Source organism: Somniosus microcephalus, chromosome 9 (assembly GCF_052327205.1).
Source record: "Somniosus microcephalus isolate GS21.2 chromosome 9, FLI_Smic_1.0, whole genome shotgun sequence".
Taxonomy (NCBI): Eukaryota; Metazoa; Chordata; class Chondrichthyes; order Squaliformes; family Somniosidae; genus Somniosus; species Somniosus microcephalus.
The window spans coordinates 249173915-249192097 of NC_140995.1; the positions used below are offsets into that span (position 1 = coordinate 249173915).

Below are 18183 nucleotides of genomic sequence, written 5' to 3' on the forward strand. Positions count from 1 at the left end.
AAACTGTCTATTTACTCAGCAAACAGAATCTATTTCCTCAGCAAACAGAGTCTATTTACTCAGCAAACAGAATCTATTAACTCAGCAAACAGAGTCCATTTACTCAGCAGAGTCTACTCAGCAAACAGAATCTATTTACTCAGCAAACAGAATCTATTTACTCAGCAGTCTATTTACTCAGCAAACAGAGTCTATTTACTCAGCAAACAGAATCTATTTACTCAGCAAAGTCTATTTACTCAGCAAACAGAGTCTATTTACTCAGCAAACAGAATCTATTACTCAGCAAACAGAATCTATTTACTCAGCAAACAATCTATTTACTCAGCAAACAGAATCTATTACTCAGCAAACAGAATCTATTACTCAGCAAACAGAGTCTATTTACTCAGCAAACAGAGTCTATTTACTCAGCAAACAGCATCTATTTACTCAGCAAACAGAATCTATTTACTCAGCAGTCTATTTACTCAGCCAACAGAATCTATTAACTCAGCAAACAGAATCTATTTACTCAGCAAACAGAGTCCATTTACTCAGCAGAGTCTACTCAGCAAACAGAATCTATTACTCAGCAAACAGAATCTATTTACTCAGCAAATGGAATCTATTACTCAGCAAACAGAATCTATTACTCAGCAAACAGAATCTATTACTCAGCAAACAGAATCTATTACTCAGCAAACAGAATCTATTACTCAGCAAACAGTCTATTTACTCAGCAAACAGAATCTATTTACTCAGCAAACAGTCTATTTACTCAGCAAACAGAGTCTATTTACTCAGCAAACAGAATCTATTACTCAGCAAACAGAATCTATTTCCCCAGCAAACTGAATCTATTTCCTCAGTAAACAGTCTATTTACTCAGCAAACAGAATCTATTTACTCAGCAAACAGAGTCTATTTACTCAGCAAACAGAATCTATTTACTCAGCAAACAGAGTCTATTTACTCAGCAAACAGAGTCTATTTACTCGGCAAACAGAGTCTATTTACTCAGCAAACAGAGTCTATTTACTCAGCAAACAGAGTCTATTTACTCAGCAAACAGAGTCTATTTACTCAGCAAACAGAGTCTATTTACTCAGCAAACAGAGTCTATTTACTCGGCAAACAGTCTATTTACTCAGCAAACAGAGTCTATTTACTCAGCAAACAGAATCTATTTACTCAGCAAACAGCGTCTATTTACTCGGCAAACAGAGTCTATTTACTCGGCAAACAGAGTCTATTTACTCAGCAAACAGAGTCTATTTACTCAGCAAACAGTCTATTTACTCAGCAAACAGAATCCATTTACTCAGCAAACAGAATCTATGTACTCAGCAAACAGAATCTATTTCCCCAGCAAACTGAATCTATTTCCTCAGTAAACAGTCTATTTACTCAGCAAACAGAATCTATTTACTCAGCAAACAGAATCTATTTACTCAGCAAACAGAATCTATTTACTCAGCAAACAGAATCTATTTACTCAGCAAACAGAATCTATTTACTCAGCAAACAGTCTATTTACTCAGCAAACAGACTATTTACTCAGCAATCAGTGTCTATTTACTCAGCAAAGAATCTATTTACTCAGCAAACAATCTATTTACTCAGCAAACAGAATCTATTTACTCAGCAAACAGAATCTATTTACTCAGCAAACAGAATCTATTTACTCTGCAAACAGAATCTATTTACTCAGCAAACAGAATCTATTTCCTCAGCAAAGAATCTATTTACTCAGCAAACAGAATCTATTTACTCTGCAAACAGAATCTATTTACTCAGCAAACAGAATCTATTTCCTCAGCAGAGTCTATTTACTCAGCAAACAGAATCTATTTACTCAGCAAACAGAATCTATTTCCTCAGCAAACAGTCTATTTACTCAGCAAACAGAATCTATTTCCTCAGCAGTCTATTTACTGGGCAAACAGAGTCTATTTACTCAGCAAACAGAGGTCTATTTACTCAGCAAACAGAGTCTATTTACTCAGCAAACAGAATCTATTTACTCAGCAAAGTCTATTTACTCAGCAAACAGAGTCTATTTACTCAGCAAACAGAATCTATTACTCAGCAAACAGAATCTATTTACTCAGCAAACAATCTATTTACTCAGCAAACAGAATCTATTACTCAGCAAACAGAATCTATTACTCAGCAAACAGAGTCTATTTACTCAGCAAACAGAGTCTATTTACTCAGCAAACAGCATCTATTTACTCAGCAAACAGAATCTATTTACTCAGCAGTCTATTTACTCAGCCAACAGAATCTATTAACTCAGCAAACAGAATCTATTTACTCAGCAAACAGAGTCCATTTACTCAGCAGAGTCTACTCAGCAAACAGAATCTATTACTCAGCAAACAGAATCTATTTACTCAGCAAATGGAATCTATTACTCAGCAAACAGAATCTATTACTCAGCAAACAGAATCTATTACTCAGCAAACAGAATCTATTACTCAGCAAACAGAATCTATTACTCAGCAAACAGAATCTATTACTCAGCAAACAGAATCTATTTCCCCAGCAAACTGAATCTATTTCCTCAGTAAACAGTCTATTTACTCAGCAAACAGAATCTATTTACTCAGCAAACAGAGTCTATTTACTCAGCAAACAGAATCTATTTACTCAGCAAACAGTCTATTTACTCAGCAAACTGTCTATTTACTCAGCAAACAGAATCTATTTCCTCAGCAAACAGAGTCTATTTACTCAGCAAACAGAATCTATTAACTCAGCAAACAGAGTCCATTTACTCAGCAGAGTCTACTCAGCAAACAGAATCTATTTACTCAGCAAACAGAATCTATTTACTCAGCAGTCTATTTACTCAGCAAACAGAGTCTATTTACTCAGCAAACAGAATCTATTTACTCAGCAAAGTCTATTTACTCAGCAAACAGAGTCTATTTACTCAGCAAACAGAATCTATTACTCAGCAAACAGAATCTATTTACTCAGCAAACAATCTATTTACTCAGCAAACAGAATCTATTACTCAGCAAACAGAATCTATTACTCAGCAAACAGAGTCTATTTACTCAGCAAACAGAGTCTATTTACTCAGCAAACAGCATCTATTTACTCAGCAAACAGAATCTATTTACTCAGCAGTCTATTTACTCAGCCAACAGAATCTATTAACTCAGCAAACAGAATCTATTTACTCAGCAAACAGAGTCCATTTACTCAGCAGAGTCTACTCAGCAAACAGAATCTATTACTCAGCAAACAGAATCTATTTACTCAGCAAATGGAATCTATTACTCAGCAAACAGAATCTATTACTCAGCAAACAGAATCTATTACTCAGCAAACAGAATCTATTACTCAGCAAACAGAATCTATTACTCAGCAAACAGTCTATTTACTCAGCAAACAGAATCTATTTACTCAGCAAACAGTCTATTTACTCAGCAAACAGAGTCTATTTACTCAGCAAACAGAATCTATTACTCAGCAAACAGAATCTATTTCCCCAGCAAACTGAATCTATTTCCTCAGTAAACAGTCTATTTACTCAGCAAACAGAATCTATTTACTCAGCAAACAGAGTCTATTTACTCAGCAAACAGAATCTATTTACTCAGCAAACAGAGTCTATTTACTCAGCAAACAGAGTCTATTTACTCGGCAAACAGAGTCTATTTACTCAGCAAACAGAGTCTATTTACTCAGCAAACAGAGTCTATTTACTCAGCAAACAGAGTCTATTTACTCAGCAAACAGAGTCTATTTACTCGGCAAACAGTCTATTTACTCAGCAAACAGAGTCTATTTACTCAGCAAACAGAATCTATTTACTCAGCAAACAGCGTCTATTTACTCGGCAAACAGAGTCTATTTACTCGGCAAACAGAGTCTATTTACTCAGCAAACAGAGTCTATTTACTCAGCAAACAGTCTATTTACTCAGCAAACAGAATCCATTTACTCAGCAAACAGAATCTATGTACTCAGCAAACAGAATCTATTTCCCCAGCAAACTGAATCTATTTCCTCAGTAAACAGTCTATTTACTCAGCAAACAGAATCTATTTACTCAGCAAACAGAATCTATTTACTCAGCAAACAGAATCTATTTACTCAGCAAACAGAATCTATTTACTCAGCAAACAGAATCTATTTACTCAGCAAACAGTCTATTTACTCAGCAAACAGACTATTTACTCAGCAATCAGTGTCTATTTACTCAGCAAAGAATCTATTTACTCAGCAAACAATCTATTTACTCAGCAAACAGAATCTATTTACTCAGCAAACAGAATCTATTTACTCAGCAAACAGAATCTATTTACTCTGCAAACAGAATCTATTTACTCAGCAAACAGAATCTATTTCCTCAGCAAAGAATCTATTTACTCAGCAAACAGAATCTATTTACTCTGCAAACAGAATCTATTTACTCAGCAAACAGAATCTATTTCCTCAGCAGAGTCTATTTACTCAGCAAACAGAATCTATTTACTCAGCAAACAGAATCTATTTCCTCAGCAAACAGTCTATTTACTCAGCAAACAGAATCTATTTCCTCAGCAGTCTATTTACTGGGCAAACAGAGTCTATTTACTCAGCAAACAGAGGTCTATTTACTCAGCAAACAGAGTCTATTTACTCAGCAAACAGAATCTATTTACTCAGCAAAGTCTATTTACTCAGCAAACAGAGTCTATTTACTCAGCAAACAGAATCTATTACTCAGCAAACAGAATCTATTTACTCAGCAAACAATCTATTTACTCAGCAAACAGAATCTATTACTCAGCAAACAGTCTATTTACTCAGCAAACAGAATCTATTTCCTCAGCAGTCTATTTACTGGGCAAACAGAGTCTATTTACTCAGCAAACAGAGGTCTATTTACTCAGCAAACAGAGTCTATTTACTCAGCAAACAGAATCTATTTACTCAGCAAAGTCTATTTACTCAGCAAACAGAGTCTATTTACTCAGCAAACAGAATCTATTACTCAGCAAACAGAATCTATTTACTCAGCAAACAATCTATTTACTCAGCAAACAGAATCTATTACTCAGCAAACAGAATCTATTACTCAGCAAACAGAGTCTATTTACTCAGCAAACAGAGTCTATTTACTCAGCAAACAGCATCTATTTACTCAGCAAACAGAATCTATTTACTCAGCAGTCTATTTACTCAGCCAACAGAATCTATTAACTCAGCAAACAGAATCTATTTACTCAGCAAACAGAGTCCATTTACTCAGCAGAGTCTACTCAGCAAACAGAATCTATTACTCAGCAAACAGAATCTATTTACTCAGCAAATGGAATCTATTACTCAGCAAACAGAATCTATTACTCAGCAAACAGAATCTATTACTCAGCAAACAGAATCTATTACTCAGCAAACAGAATCTATTACTCAGCAAACAGAATCTATTACTCAGCAAACAGTCTATTTACTCAGCAAACAGAATCTATTTACTCAGCAAACAGTCTATTTACTCAGCAAACAGAGTCTATTTACTCAGCAAACAGAATCTATTACTCAGCAAACAGAATCTATTTCCCCAGCAAACTGAATCTATTTCCTCAGTAAACAGTCTATTTACTCAGCAAACAGAATCTATTTACTCAGCAAACAGAGTCTATTTACTCAGCAAACAGAATCTATTTACTCAGCAAACAGAGTCTATTTACTCAGCAGAGTCTATTTACTCGGCAAACAGAGTCTATTTACTCAGCAAACAGAGTCTATTTACTCAGCAAACAGAGTCTATTTACTCAGCAAACAGAGTCTATTTACTCAGCAAACAGAGTCTATTTACTCAGCAAACAGAGTCTATTTACTCGGCAAACAGTCTATTTACTCAGCAAACAGAGTCTATTTACTCAGCAAACAGAATCTATTTACTCAGCAAACAGCGTCTATTTACTCGGCAAACAGAGTCTATTTACTCGGCAAACAGAGTCTATTTACTCAGCAAACAGAGTCTATTTACTCAGCAAACAGTCTATTTACTCAGCAAACAGAATCTATTTACTCAGCAAACAGAATCTATTTACTCAGCAAACAGTCTATTTACTCAGCAAACAGACTATTTACTCAGCAATCAGTGTCTATTTACTCAGCAAAGAATCTATTTACTCAGCAAACAATCTATTTACTCAGCAAACAGAATCTATTTACTCAGCAAACAGAATCTATTTACTCAGCAAACAGAATCTATTTACTCTGCAAACAGAATCTATTTACTCAGCAAACAGAATCTATTTCCTCAGCAAAGAATCTATTTACTCAGCAAACAATCTATTTACTCAGCAAACAGAATCTATTTACTCAGCAAACAGAATCTATTTACTCAGCAAACAGAATCTATTTACTCTGCAAACAGAATCTATTTACTCAGCAAACAGAATCTATTTCCTCAGCAGAGTCTATTTACTCAGCAAACAGAATCTATTTACTCAGCAAACAGAATCTATTTCCTCAGCAAACAGTCTATTTACTCAGCAAACAGAATCTATTTCCTCAGCAGTCTATTTACTGGGCAAACAGAGTCTATTTACTCAGCAAACAGAGGTCTATTTACTCAGCAAACAGAGTCTATTTACTCAGCAAACAGAATCTATTTACTCAGCAAACAGGATCTATTTACTCAGCAAACAGAGTCTATTTACTCAGCAAACAGAGCCTATTTACTCAGCAAACAGTCTATTTACTCAGCAAACACAGTCTATTTACTCAGCAGAGTCTATTTACTCAGCAAACAGTGTATTTATTCAGCAAACAGTATCTATTTACTCAGCAAACAGCGTCTATTTAAAGAGAGTCTCTACGAACTACAACAAGCCGAACTCATGACCGAAACTACAGCAAAGCCTCCTGATAAAAGCAGGGTGATTTCTCCAGCAAGTTGCAGTGAGTGGAGGATAGTTACAGACAAATTATGTGCATAAAATCAATCCCAGTCACTGACAGTCCAGGCTGGATTGATGGGAAATTACCCAGACATCTCCATTCTGGCCGGGACATGTGTCAAAAAGCTTTTCCTGCATTGATTTACCGGTCAACAGTGATGATCTTCTTCCAGTCGCTATGCCTCAGTGCCCCCTGTGTTGTGGAGAAAATAGTCAAGTCAGATTGGAGAATGGGCGAGTTAGCAGAGGGCTGCTCGCACCTTTGGAACTGCAGGAGGAGAGGGGAGAAAACTGGGAAAACACCATTTGGACAGAGATGCTCAGTTCATAGAATGGTACAGCATAGAATCATAGAAATTTACAGCACAGAAGGAGGCCATTCGGCCCATCGTGTCCGTGCCAGCTGACAAAGAGCTCTCCAGCCTAATCCCACTTTGCAGCTCTTGGTCCGTAGCCCTGTAGGTTACAGCACTTCAGGTGCATATCCAAGTACTTTTTAAATGTGATGAGGGTCTCTGCCTCTACCACCCTTTCAGGCAGTGAGTTCCAGACCCCCACCACCCTCTGGGTGAAAATAATTCTCCTCAAATCCCCTCTCAACCTCCTAACAAATAACTTTAAATCTATGCCCCCTGGTTATTGACCCTTCTGCTAAGGGAAATAGGCCCTTCTTATCCACTATATCTTGGCTCCTTATAATTTTAGACACCTCAAGTAAGTCTCCCCTCAGCCTCCCCTGTTCCAAAGAAAACAACCCCAGCCTATCCAATCTTTCCTCATAGCTAAAATTCCCCAGCCCAGGCAACATCCTCGTAAATCTCCTCTGTACCCCGTCTAGTGCAATCACATCCTTCCTGTAATGTGGTGACCAGAACTGCACGCAGTATTCTAGCTGTGGCCTAACTAGTATTTTATACAGTTGAAGCATAACCTCCCTGCTCTTGTATTCTATGCCTCGGCTAATAAAGGCAAGTATCCCGTATGCCTTCTTAACCACCTTATCTACCTGTCCTGCCACCTTCAGGGATCTGTGGACATGCAGTCCAAGGTCCCTCTGATCTTCTGCACTACTCAGTATCCTACCATTTATTGTGTATTCCCTTGCCTTGTTAGCCCTCCCCAAATGCATTACCTCACACTTCTCCAGACTGAATTCTATTTGCCACTGTTCTGCCCACCTGACCAGTCCATTGATATCTTCCTGCAGTCTGCAGCTTTCTTCTTCATTATCAACCACACGGCCAATTTTTGCATCATCTGCAAACTTCTTAATCATACTTCCGACATTCAAGTCCAAATCATTGATATATACCACAAAAGGCAAAGGACCCAGTACTGAGCCCTGCGGAACCCCACTGGAAACAGCCTTCCAGTCACAGAAACACCCTTCGACCATTACCCTTTGTTTCCTGCCTCTGAGCCAATTTTGAACCAACTTGCCACTTTGCCTTGGGTCCCATGGGCTTTTACTTTCATGACCAGTCTGCCATGCAGGACCTTATCAAAAGCCTTGCTAAAATCCATATAGACTACATCAAACGCACTACCCTCATCGACCCTCCTTGTAACCTCCTCAAAAAATTCAATCAAGTTAGTCAGACACGACCTTCCCTTAACAAATCCGTGCTTCCTGTCCCTGATTAATCCGTGTCTTTCTAAATGAAGATTTATCCTGTCCCTCAGAATTTTTTCCAATAATTTTCCCACCACCGAGGTTAGGCTGACTGGCCGATAATTACTCGGTCTATCCCTATCTCCCCTTTTAAACAAAGATACCACATTAGCAGTCCTCCAGTCCTCTGGCACCACACCTGTAGCCAGAGAGGATTGGAAAATGATGGTCAGAGCCGCCACTATTTCCTCTCTTACTTCTCTTAACAGTCTGGGATACATTTCATCTGGGCCTGGGGATTTATCCACTTTCAAAGATGCTAAACCCCTTAATACTTCCTCTGTCACCATTTTGCCATTCGGCCCATGGTGCCTGTGCCGGCACTTTGACGGAGCTGTCCAATAAGCCCCACTCCCCCGCTCTTTCCCCACAACCCTGCAAACTTTCCCATCAAGTATTTCTCCACTTCCCCTTTTGAAAGTTACTATTGAATCTGCTTCCACCGCCCTTTCAGGCAGCGCGTTCCAGATCACAACAACTCACTGCGCCACTGCCCAAGGATGTACGGTGAGATGGTGAGTATCTTGTTCACGGGCCTTGCCTTGTGGGCATGGCCACACGATGCCCAGGGATGTACGGTGAGTATCGGTGCCTGTGGGCATGGCCACACTCTGCCCAGGGATGTACGGTGAGTATTGGTGCCTGTGGGCATGGCCACACTCTGCCCAGGGATGTACGGTGAATATCGGTGCCTGTGGGCATGGCCACACTCTGCCCAGGGATGTACGGTGAGTATCAGTGCCTGTGGGCATGGTCACACTCTGCCCAGGGATGTACGGTGAGTATCGGTGCCTGTGGGCATGGTCACACGCTGCCCAGGGATGTACAGTGAGTATCAGTGCCTGTGGGCATGGTCACACGCTGCCCAGGGATGTACGGTGAGTATCGGTGCCTGTGGGCATGGTCACACTCTGCCCAGGGATGTACGGTGAATATCGGTGCCTGTGGGCATGGTCACATGCTGCCCAGGGATGTACGATGAGTATCGGTGCCTGTGGGCATGGTCACACTCTGCCAGGGATGTACGGTGAGTATCAGTGCCTGTGGGCATGGTCACACTCTGCCTAGGGATGTACAGTGAGTATCGGTGCCTGTGGGCATGGTCACAGACTGCCCAGGGATGTACAGTGAGTATCGGTGCCTGTGGGCATGGTCACACACTGCCCAGGGATGTACGGTGAGTATCGGTGCCTGTGGGCATGGTCACACTCTGCCCAGGGATGTACGGTGAGTATCGGTGCCTGTGGGCATGGTCACATGCTGCCCAGGGATGTACGGTGAGTATCGGTGCCTGTGGGCATGGTCACACTCTGCCAGGGATGTACGGTGAGTATCAGTGCCTGTGGGCATGGTCGCACTCTGCCCAGGGATGTACAGTGAGTATCGGTGCCTGTGGGGATGGTCACACTCTGCCCAGGGATGTACAGTGAGTATCGGTGCCTGTGGGCATGGTCACACACTGCCCAGGGATGTACTGTGAGTATCGGTGCCTGTGGGCATGGTCTCACTCTGCCCAGGGATGTACGGTGAGTATCGGAGCCTTGTGGGCATGGTCACACTCTGCCCAGGGATGTACGGTGAGTATCGGTGCCTGTGGGGATGGTCACACTCTGCCCAGGGATGTACGGGGAGTATCAGTGCCTGTGGGCATGGTCTCACTCTGCCCAGGGATGTACGGTGAGTATCGGTGCCTGTGGGCATGGTCACACTCTGCCCAGGGATGTACTGACCATCCCTTGAGGCATGCCAGCTGGAATATCACAAACATGCAGATGATAAACTCAAAGGCCTTCAAACTTGTCTCAGCCCAGCTCAGTCCGGGTTCCTGAGGCATGGGTTGATTTGGAGATGAGAGGCCATGCCCATAGCTTTGATCGCTAGGTGCCCACCAGTGCTACCCCCCTCTTGACCGCTCTCCTGAACTGCAGGTTGCCCACTGTGGCTGCTGAATAAATGTTGGTGTGACATGCTGGCAGGAGTGTGGTGGTAGGGTCATGCTGGCAGGAGTGTGGTGGTAGGGTCATGCGCAAGTGCTGCCACCCTCAATCACATTCCAGTCCTCTATGACATTACTTTCCGATTCTCTGCTTTATTGCCATCTACCGCTGAAGGTATTGATTCACACTGAGGTACAGCTCCCACTTGTGCCAGTGCCCTGCGAGACCATCTCCTCCTGGTAGCCATTCTGCATGTGTGAACCTAGACAGTGAGTGTTAGCAGGCGAATCGACAGCCCAGCTCAATCCTGCCCTGCCTTGACCAGCCCCCCCACCCCCAACATACACACACACACACACACACACACACACACATTCCAACTTAAATAGAAACATAGAAGATAGGAGCAGGAGTAGGCCATTCGGACCCTCGAGCCTGCTCCGCCATTCGATGAGATCATGGCTGATCATCCAAACTCAGTACCCTGCCCCTGCCTTCTCCCCATATCCCTTGATACCTTTAGCTCTAAGAAATATATCTAACTCCTTCTTGAATATATTTAAAGACTTGGCCTCAACCGCCTTCTGGGTGAAGAAATTCTTCCTCATCTCTGTCCTAAATGGCTTACCCCTTACCCTTAGACTATGACCCCTGGTTCTGGACTCTCCGACCATCGGGAACATTCTACCTGCATTTAGTTTGTCCAGACCTGTCAGAATTTTATAAGTTTCGATGAGATCCCCTCTCATTCTTCTAAACTCCAGCGAGTATAAGCCCAATCGACCCAATCTCTCCTCATACGTCATTCCTGCCATCCCAGGGATCAGCCTTGTGAATCTTCGCTGAACTCCTTCCATGGCAAGAACATCCTTCCTCAGATAAGGCGACCAAAACTGCACACAGTACTCAAGGTGTGGTCTCACCAAGGCCCTGTACAACTGCAGCAGGACATCCTTGCTCCTGTACTCAAACCCTTTCGCTATGAAGGCCAACATACCATTTGCCTTCTTCACCGCCTGCTGCATCTGCATGCTTACCTTCAGCGACTGGTGCACAAGGACACCCAGGTCTCGTTGCACTTCCCCTTCTCCCAATCTATTGCCATTCAGATAAGGCCCAGTAATTCGGGTCGGTGGCTTGCCGCGCGTGCAAGCCCCGTATATGCACTTACCCGACGCGCTGACATTTCACCTCCAGGGACGCCTGGAATTCGTGTTTGAAAAAGAAGAATCCCGGGCAGCGTCTGACGTCACGCCGCCCAGGAGTGCAGCCAGCGCGAAGCCTGGAGCGCGCTGTGCAAGTGAGACACGCCCCTTGAGGTCTCAGTTTAATAGGACACGCCCCCAATGTTTCTCACAAGCTGCTAAGCATTTTTACATGCAAAGCAGCATTTTAAATAGGTTTTTGGTATTTTTATGAAGCTTTTGGTAACTTTTATAAACTTTTAAAAACGTTTACATTATTTTGAAGAATCTGAAGTAGTTTTAAACAGAATTAAAGCAATTTAAAGACTTTTAAAAGCCCTAAAATAATTTTTTTTATTCCATTTATTTATTTACCAATGTCGTCGTCATACGTGTCTTCACACTGTTCCCTTTGGGGAACTGTATGAAGTGGTGGAAGGATTTATGGCCGTGATTAACACTCATTCCGTGACCGTAAACATCTTTGAACCAGCCATTAGGGTGGTTAGTCCTGTGGCGGGAGGGTTTTATGGGCTCCCACAAGCTATACAAGGAGGGGGGGCCACCCACACCCACGGACGCAAATATCCCACTGGATGTCAACCCAGAATTTAGAGCCGGAGCTCCGACTCCACTTGCCGGGACTGTCTGGAGCGGGGTTCGAAACCCTACCCCGTCTAGCCCAGCGGTGGGGATCCTACCGCTACGCCAAAGGCCCAATCCGATTAGCAACGTGAAATGGCTGGAATGAGCACAATTCACGGCATTAAAAGAACTCTCAGTTGAACTGATGATGACCTCAGCAATCTCCTCAACGAGGTGGAGGCGCAGCGCCTGCTCATCATTGGTAATGAGAAGTCAAAGGCGCCGCAAAAAGGACAGATGATAGCTTGGTCTTTCAAGTGGCAGCATAGGGCTCCAGTCACGGGGAGGGAAAAGGCGCAGGAAACGTATGGGTGTCACCTTTTGCGCGGAGTAGGCCTTTTGCGTAGCGGTAAGCATCCCCGCCGCTGGGCCAGAAGGAGTAGGGTTTCGAACCCCGCTCCAGACAGTCCCGGCAAGTGGAGTCGGAGCTCCAACTATAAATTCTGGGTGGACATCCAGCGGGATACTTGCGTCCGCGGGTGTGGGTGGCCCCCCCCCCAGATGGGTTGTGGGAGCCCGTAAAACCCTCACGCCATAGGACTAACCACCCTAATGGCTGGTATGAAGATGGTTATGGTCACGGAAGGAGTGTTAACGTGGCCAGAAATCCTTCCACCACTTCATACAGTTCCCGAAAGGGAACAGTGTGAGGATACGTACGGCGATGACCTGTTGCGCAATGCACCTCCTTGGACCCTCAGTCGCAGATGCGAGGGGGCAAATCGTGCAATTCTTAAATTTTTCATTTTATTGACATGTAAAATGTTGGCCCAGTAATTCCCTTCCAAACGCGCGAGTACGGTCGGGGTACTTACGCGTCTGTCTGGAGGAAATGCCGGTTTTCAGCATGCACAGCGCATGCGGGGAAAACCGGCATTTCCTGTCCTCTGAACGAAGGGGTTCAGAGGCAGAACGCGTGCGACTGTACAGGCAGCGCGTGCGCAGTAAAATTCGCCGCTTTCATTCATGCTTTCAGTGAGGTCAAGTCCTTGCAACTTACACATGAAAAAAGCATGAGTACAGTTGCTCCAGAGGCTGCGGTTGTTTGGGAAAGGGAGGAAAGGTATTTTAAGAAATGCTGAGGTAAGTTTTAAAGTTTATTTTTGTTTTTTAAAACGGGTTTTCAGTACTGTAGGTAGAAGGATCAATTGTGGCTATGTGAATTGAATTTGCTGTGTTTATTAAATGTGAAAATGACTCCAACATTTTTAAGAAAGAAACTTTTCATCAGTAATATATTCTTTTAAGTAATTATGTATGTATGTCTGTATATATTCCTTTGCGTGTATGCATATATTCCTTTACTTATGTGTATGAATGTATGTATTTAATTATGACTTTCAGAGAAAGTAACTTATTGGAAAATCATAATTAAAAACATACATTCATACACATAAGTAAAGGAATATAAAACATACATACATATACGTAAAGGAATATATGCGGACATACATACATAATTACATATTACTGATGAAAAGTTTCTTTCTTAAAAGTGTTGGAAATGTTACATTACTCATTTTAGAACACTCATTCTCACATTCAATTCACACAGCCACAATTGCTCCTTCTACCTACCGTACTGAAAACCCGTTTAAAAAAAAAAATTTAAACTTTAAAACTAACCTCAGCATTTCTTAAAATAACTTTCCTCACTTTCCCAAACAAAAATATTGCCTTTCAGAAGCTCCACGATAAAATATATCTTCCTCCGCAGCCTTGGAACAACTTTACACATGCTTTTTTCAAGTGTAACTTGTAAGTACTTACCCTCACTGAATCCATGAATGAAATCGACGAAGTTCACTGCGCACGCGCTGCCTGTGCAGTCGCACGCGCTGTGCCTCTGAACTCCTTCGTTCAGAGGACCGGAAATGCCGGCGTTCTCCGCATGCGCGGTGTTTCCTGAACGCCGGCATTTCACCCGGCCAGATGCGTGAGTACCCAGACCGTACTCACGCATTTGGACCCGAATTACTGGGCCAATAGTCTGCCTTTCTGTTTTTGACACCAAAGTGGATAACCTCGCATTTATCCACGTTATATTGCACCTGCCACGCTTCTGCCCAATCACCCAACCTGTCCAAATCATCCTGGAGTTTCTCGGTATCCTCCTCGCAGCACACACGCCCACCCAGCTTTGTGTCGTCTGCAAACTTGGAGATATTACATCTAGTTCCCTTATCTAGATCATTAATGCAGTGCATCTACTATTTCTAGGGCCACCTCCTTAAGTACCCTAGGATGTAGATTATCAGGCTCTGGGGATTTATCGGCCTTCAATCCCGTCAATTTCCCTTACACCATTTCCCTACAAATACTGATTTCTTTCAGTTCCTCCCTCTCATCAGACCCTATGTTCTCCAACATCTCTGGGAGGTTATTTGTGTCCTCCTTTGTGAAGACAGAACCAAAGTATGTATTTAATTGGTCTGCCATTTCTTTGTTCCCCATTATAACTTCCCCTGCTTCTGACTGCAAGGGACCTACACTTGATTTCACGAATCTTTTTCTCTTCACATATCTACAAAAGCTCTTAACAGTCAGTTTTTATGTTCCCTGCAAGCTTACTTTCATATTCTATTTTCCCCTTCTTAATTAATCCCTTTGTCCTCCTTTGTTGAATCCTAAACTACTCCCAATCCTCAGGGTTACCGCTTTTTCTGTCCAATTTATATGCCCTCTCCTTGGACCTTATGCTATCCCTAATTTCCCTTGTTAGCCACGGTTGAGTCACCCTTTTTGTTTTATTCTTATCCCAAACTGGGATGAACAACTTCTGTAGTTCATCCATGCGGTCTTTGAATGTTTGCCATTGCCTATCCACCGTCAACCCTTTGACATTCCCCAATAAATCCTACCCAATTCGCGCCTCAAACCATCGTAGTTTCCTTTATTTAAATTCAGGACCCTAGTCTCCGAGTCAACTACTTCACTCTCCATCCTAATGAAGAATTCTATCATATTATGATCGCTCTGACCCAAGGGGCCTCGTACAACAAGATTGCTAATTAATCCTCTCTCATTACATAATACCCAGTCTAAGATGGCCTGATCTCTGGTTGGTTCCTCGACATATTGTTCCAGAAAACCATCCCGTAAACATTCTAGGAATTCCTCCTCCACAGTATTTTTACTAATTTGGTTAGCCCAATCTATATGTAAATTAGTCACCCATGATGACTGCTGTGCCCTTACTGCATGCTTCTCTAATTTCCCTTTTAATGCATCCCCAACCTCCGTATTACTGTTTGGAGGTCTATATATCACTCCCACTAACGTTTTCTGCCCCTTGATATTTCTCAGTTCTACCCATACAGATTCCGCATCATCAGAGTTAATATCCTTCCTTTCAATTGTGTTAATCCCCTCTTTAACCAGCAATGCTACCCCACCTCCCTTTCTTTTTTGCCTATCCTTCCTAAATATTGAATACCCCTGGATGTTGAGTTCCCAGCCTTGGCCACCCTGGAGCCATGTTTCTGTAATCCCAATCAAATTATATTCGTTTACCTCTATTTGCGCAGCTAATTCATCCACCTTGTTCCGAATGCTCCTTGCATTAAGACACAAAGGCCTAGAAATTCAGTTTGGGGCGGCCAGCTCGCTCGCGCCCAGAAAGTACCGCTGCGCGCGGAGCCACTTGCGCCCGCCGGAAATTCAGTTTCAGCGCCCCAAGTCGAAGCCGGCCGCAAATCAAGGGTTTCGGCGCCCCCGCTTGGGACGCTGAAACTGAATATCGGCGCGCTAAGTGCCGCAGCACCACCCGCTGCGGAGCGGCAGGCTGCGGTACTGCAGGCCTTCCTCCCTCTCTTAAGGGGGAGGTGCCTGCAACAGCGAGATCGCCGCTCGCTAGTGCCGGCAAATGAGCCCGGCACCACGGAGAAGTGCCGGGCTCCCGGAAAACAGCCGGCAATGCCGCTGGGGGGAGGCGTGGAGGAGGCCGGGGAAGGAGGTGCGGGCAGGCGGCCGCCGAAAAAGCGGCCGGCCGCACCTCCGCCTTAACTCGCCCCACTACCACATCAGTTCGGCCCCGTTTTCTGGTCGCTGTTTGCGGCCGCCGCGGAAGAGGCGGCCGCAACTCAATATGGCGGTCGGGCCGGTAGCGGGGCGGTAGCGGGGCACTGCGCACACCGATGACGTCATCGGTGGCGGCGCAGCGCTACTGGCTAACGCCGCCATTACCGCAGCGCTGAATATCGGGGAAAGCTCAGCAAGTGGCGCAAAAGCCCTCTTTGGGCGAAAACTGGGCGCAAAGCCTACTGAATTTCTCGCCCAAAGCCTTCAGGCTTGTTTTTTTTAACGCTCTTAGACCTATATGAATTATTATTTACTGTGACCATGTTTGATTTAAACCGTTGAGTTCTTTGCCTTCTAGTTTTGTTTTTCTGCTTCCTGTCTTTTGCTTTTTTCCTTGTTTCCCTTTCCTCTGTCTCCCTGCTCAGGTTCCCAACCCCCTGCCACTTTAGTTTAAAACACAAACACTGACAGTTTTGCACACTGGCTATTTTATTCCCCCTGCCCCCTCCCTCTCCCCACCCTCCAACTTCCACTCTGACTGATGTGAACCAGACCGCCGATTGAAGCTGGCCTCTCTCTGGCCTGCACGGGTTAGCACTGTGTGATGTTGAAGTGTGGAGCTCGCTGAGGATTCATTTTCACCTCCCATCTTCTTGTCTCCTTCCAGCTGTAACTGTAACTCCCAGATGCCTCCTCCAGTCAAGGTGGCAGTGGCTGGAGACCAGAGCTTCCTCAGCACCATCCTGAGGTTCTTTGTGGAGCAATTGGCGAACAAGACTCCCGACTGGCTGAACTACATTCGTTTCCTGATTGTCCCTCTAGGTAAGGAGGCCAGCTCTGGATAAGCAGGCACTTGCAGCAGCCCACAAACTACTTCACAAGGGACCAAACCCTTCCTATTCAGTCACCAGACCAACCGGTTTGGTTTGTGTTTATTTAGTTGAATGAGTATTTTTATTTTGCAGCTCTGGTTTTCCCCGTCACCTCCTGAAGGTGCTGAACCATACTCGGGCATGATCGCACTGGCACCAGCCACCCTTCAGTGCCTCACCCGTGTAAGCCAAGACATTTGGGCGTCAGGGGGCTATTCCCCCGTGGAGGGCAACACCGCCAAGCCCAATACAGGCCTCGCCTGACATCAGTCGAGCGGGGGTCACTGTATGATGACCTCCACCCGCCCCCTCTCCAGCCAGGGGAAAGTGGGTGCATTTTTGAAGACAATGAATATTAAAATGGCAGCGTCACCCATGGCTCAGTGGGTAGCACCCTCTACTGAGGGAGTGCTGCACTGTCGGAGCTGCCATCTTTCGGATAAGACGTTAAACCGAGGTCCCGTCTGCTCTCCCAGTGAACATAAAAGATCCCGCGGCACTATTTCGAAGAGCAGGGGAGTTCTCCCCGGTGTCCTGGGGCCAATATTTATCCCTCAATCAACATCACTAAAACATTACCTGGTCATTATCACATTGCTGTTTCTGGGAGCTTGCTGTGCGCAACTTGCTGCCGTGTTTCCCACATTACAACAGTGACTACACTTCAAAAAGTACTTCATTGGTTGTAAAGCGCTTTGGGATGCTATATAAATGCAAGACTTTCTTTCTTTTCAACTTATTGTGATTACCGTGTTGCCCTGTGAAACAGCAGAGCTCCACAGATGCCTTGCGCTTTAAGGAATTCAATAACAACTTACAGTTGTACAGCGAGCTTCATGTAATAAAATGTCCCACTGTGTTTCTTACAGTGGACTGGCTCAGAAAGCAGAAGCGAAGTTAGGGGAGGTAACAGAAGGCATGGAAAAGAGGGAGGTTTCAAATGTGGAGTAGCGAGGTGAGAGA

At 43.9% G+C, this 18183-nt stretch overlaps 1 protein-coding gene across 6 annotated transcripts in view; it reads left to right on the plus strand.

Moving 5' to 3' along the window:
• LOC147113203 (phosphofurin acidic cluster sorting protein 1-like) overlaps window positions 1-18183 on the plus strand; it is a 795587-nt gene that overhangs the window by 490406 nt on the left and 286998 nt on the right. For all 6 annotated transcript variants that reach the window (XM_085998126.1, XM_085998127.1, XM_085998132.1 and 3 more), the window contains exon 16: window positions 17016-17170. In XM_085998126.1, the coding sequence (XP_085854252.1) occupies window positions 17016-17170 (155 nt within the window). The remainder of the gene's footprint in view (window positions 1-17015; window positions 17171-18183) is intronic.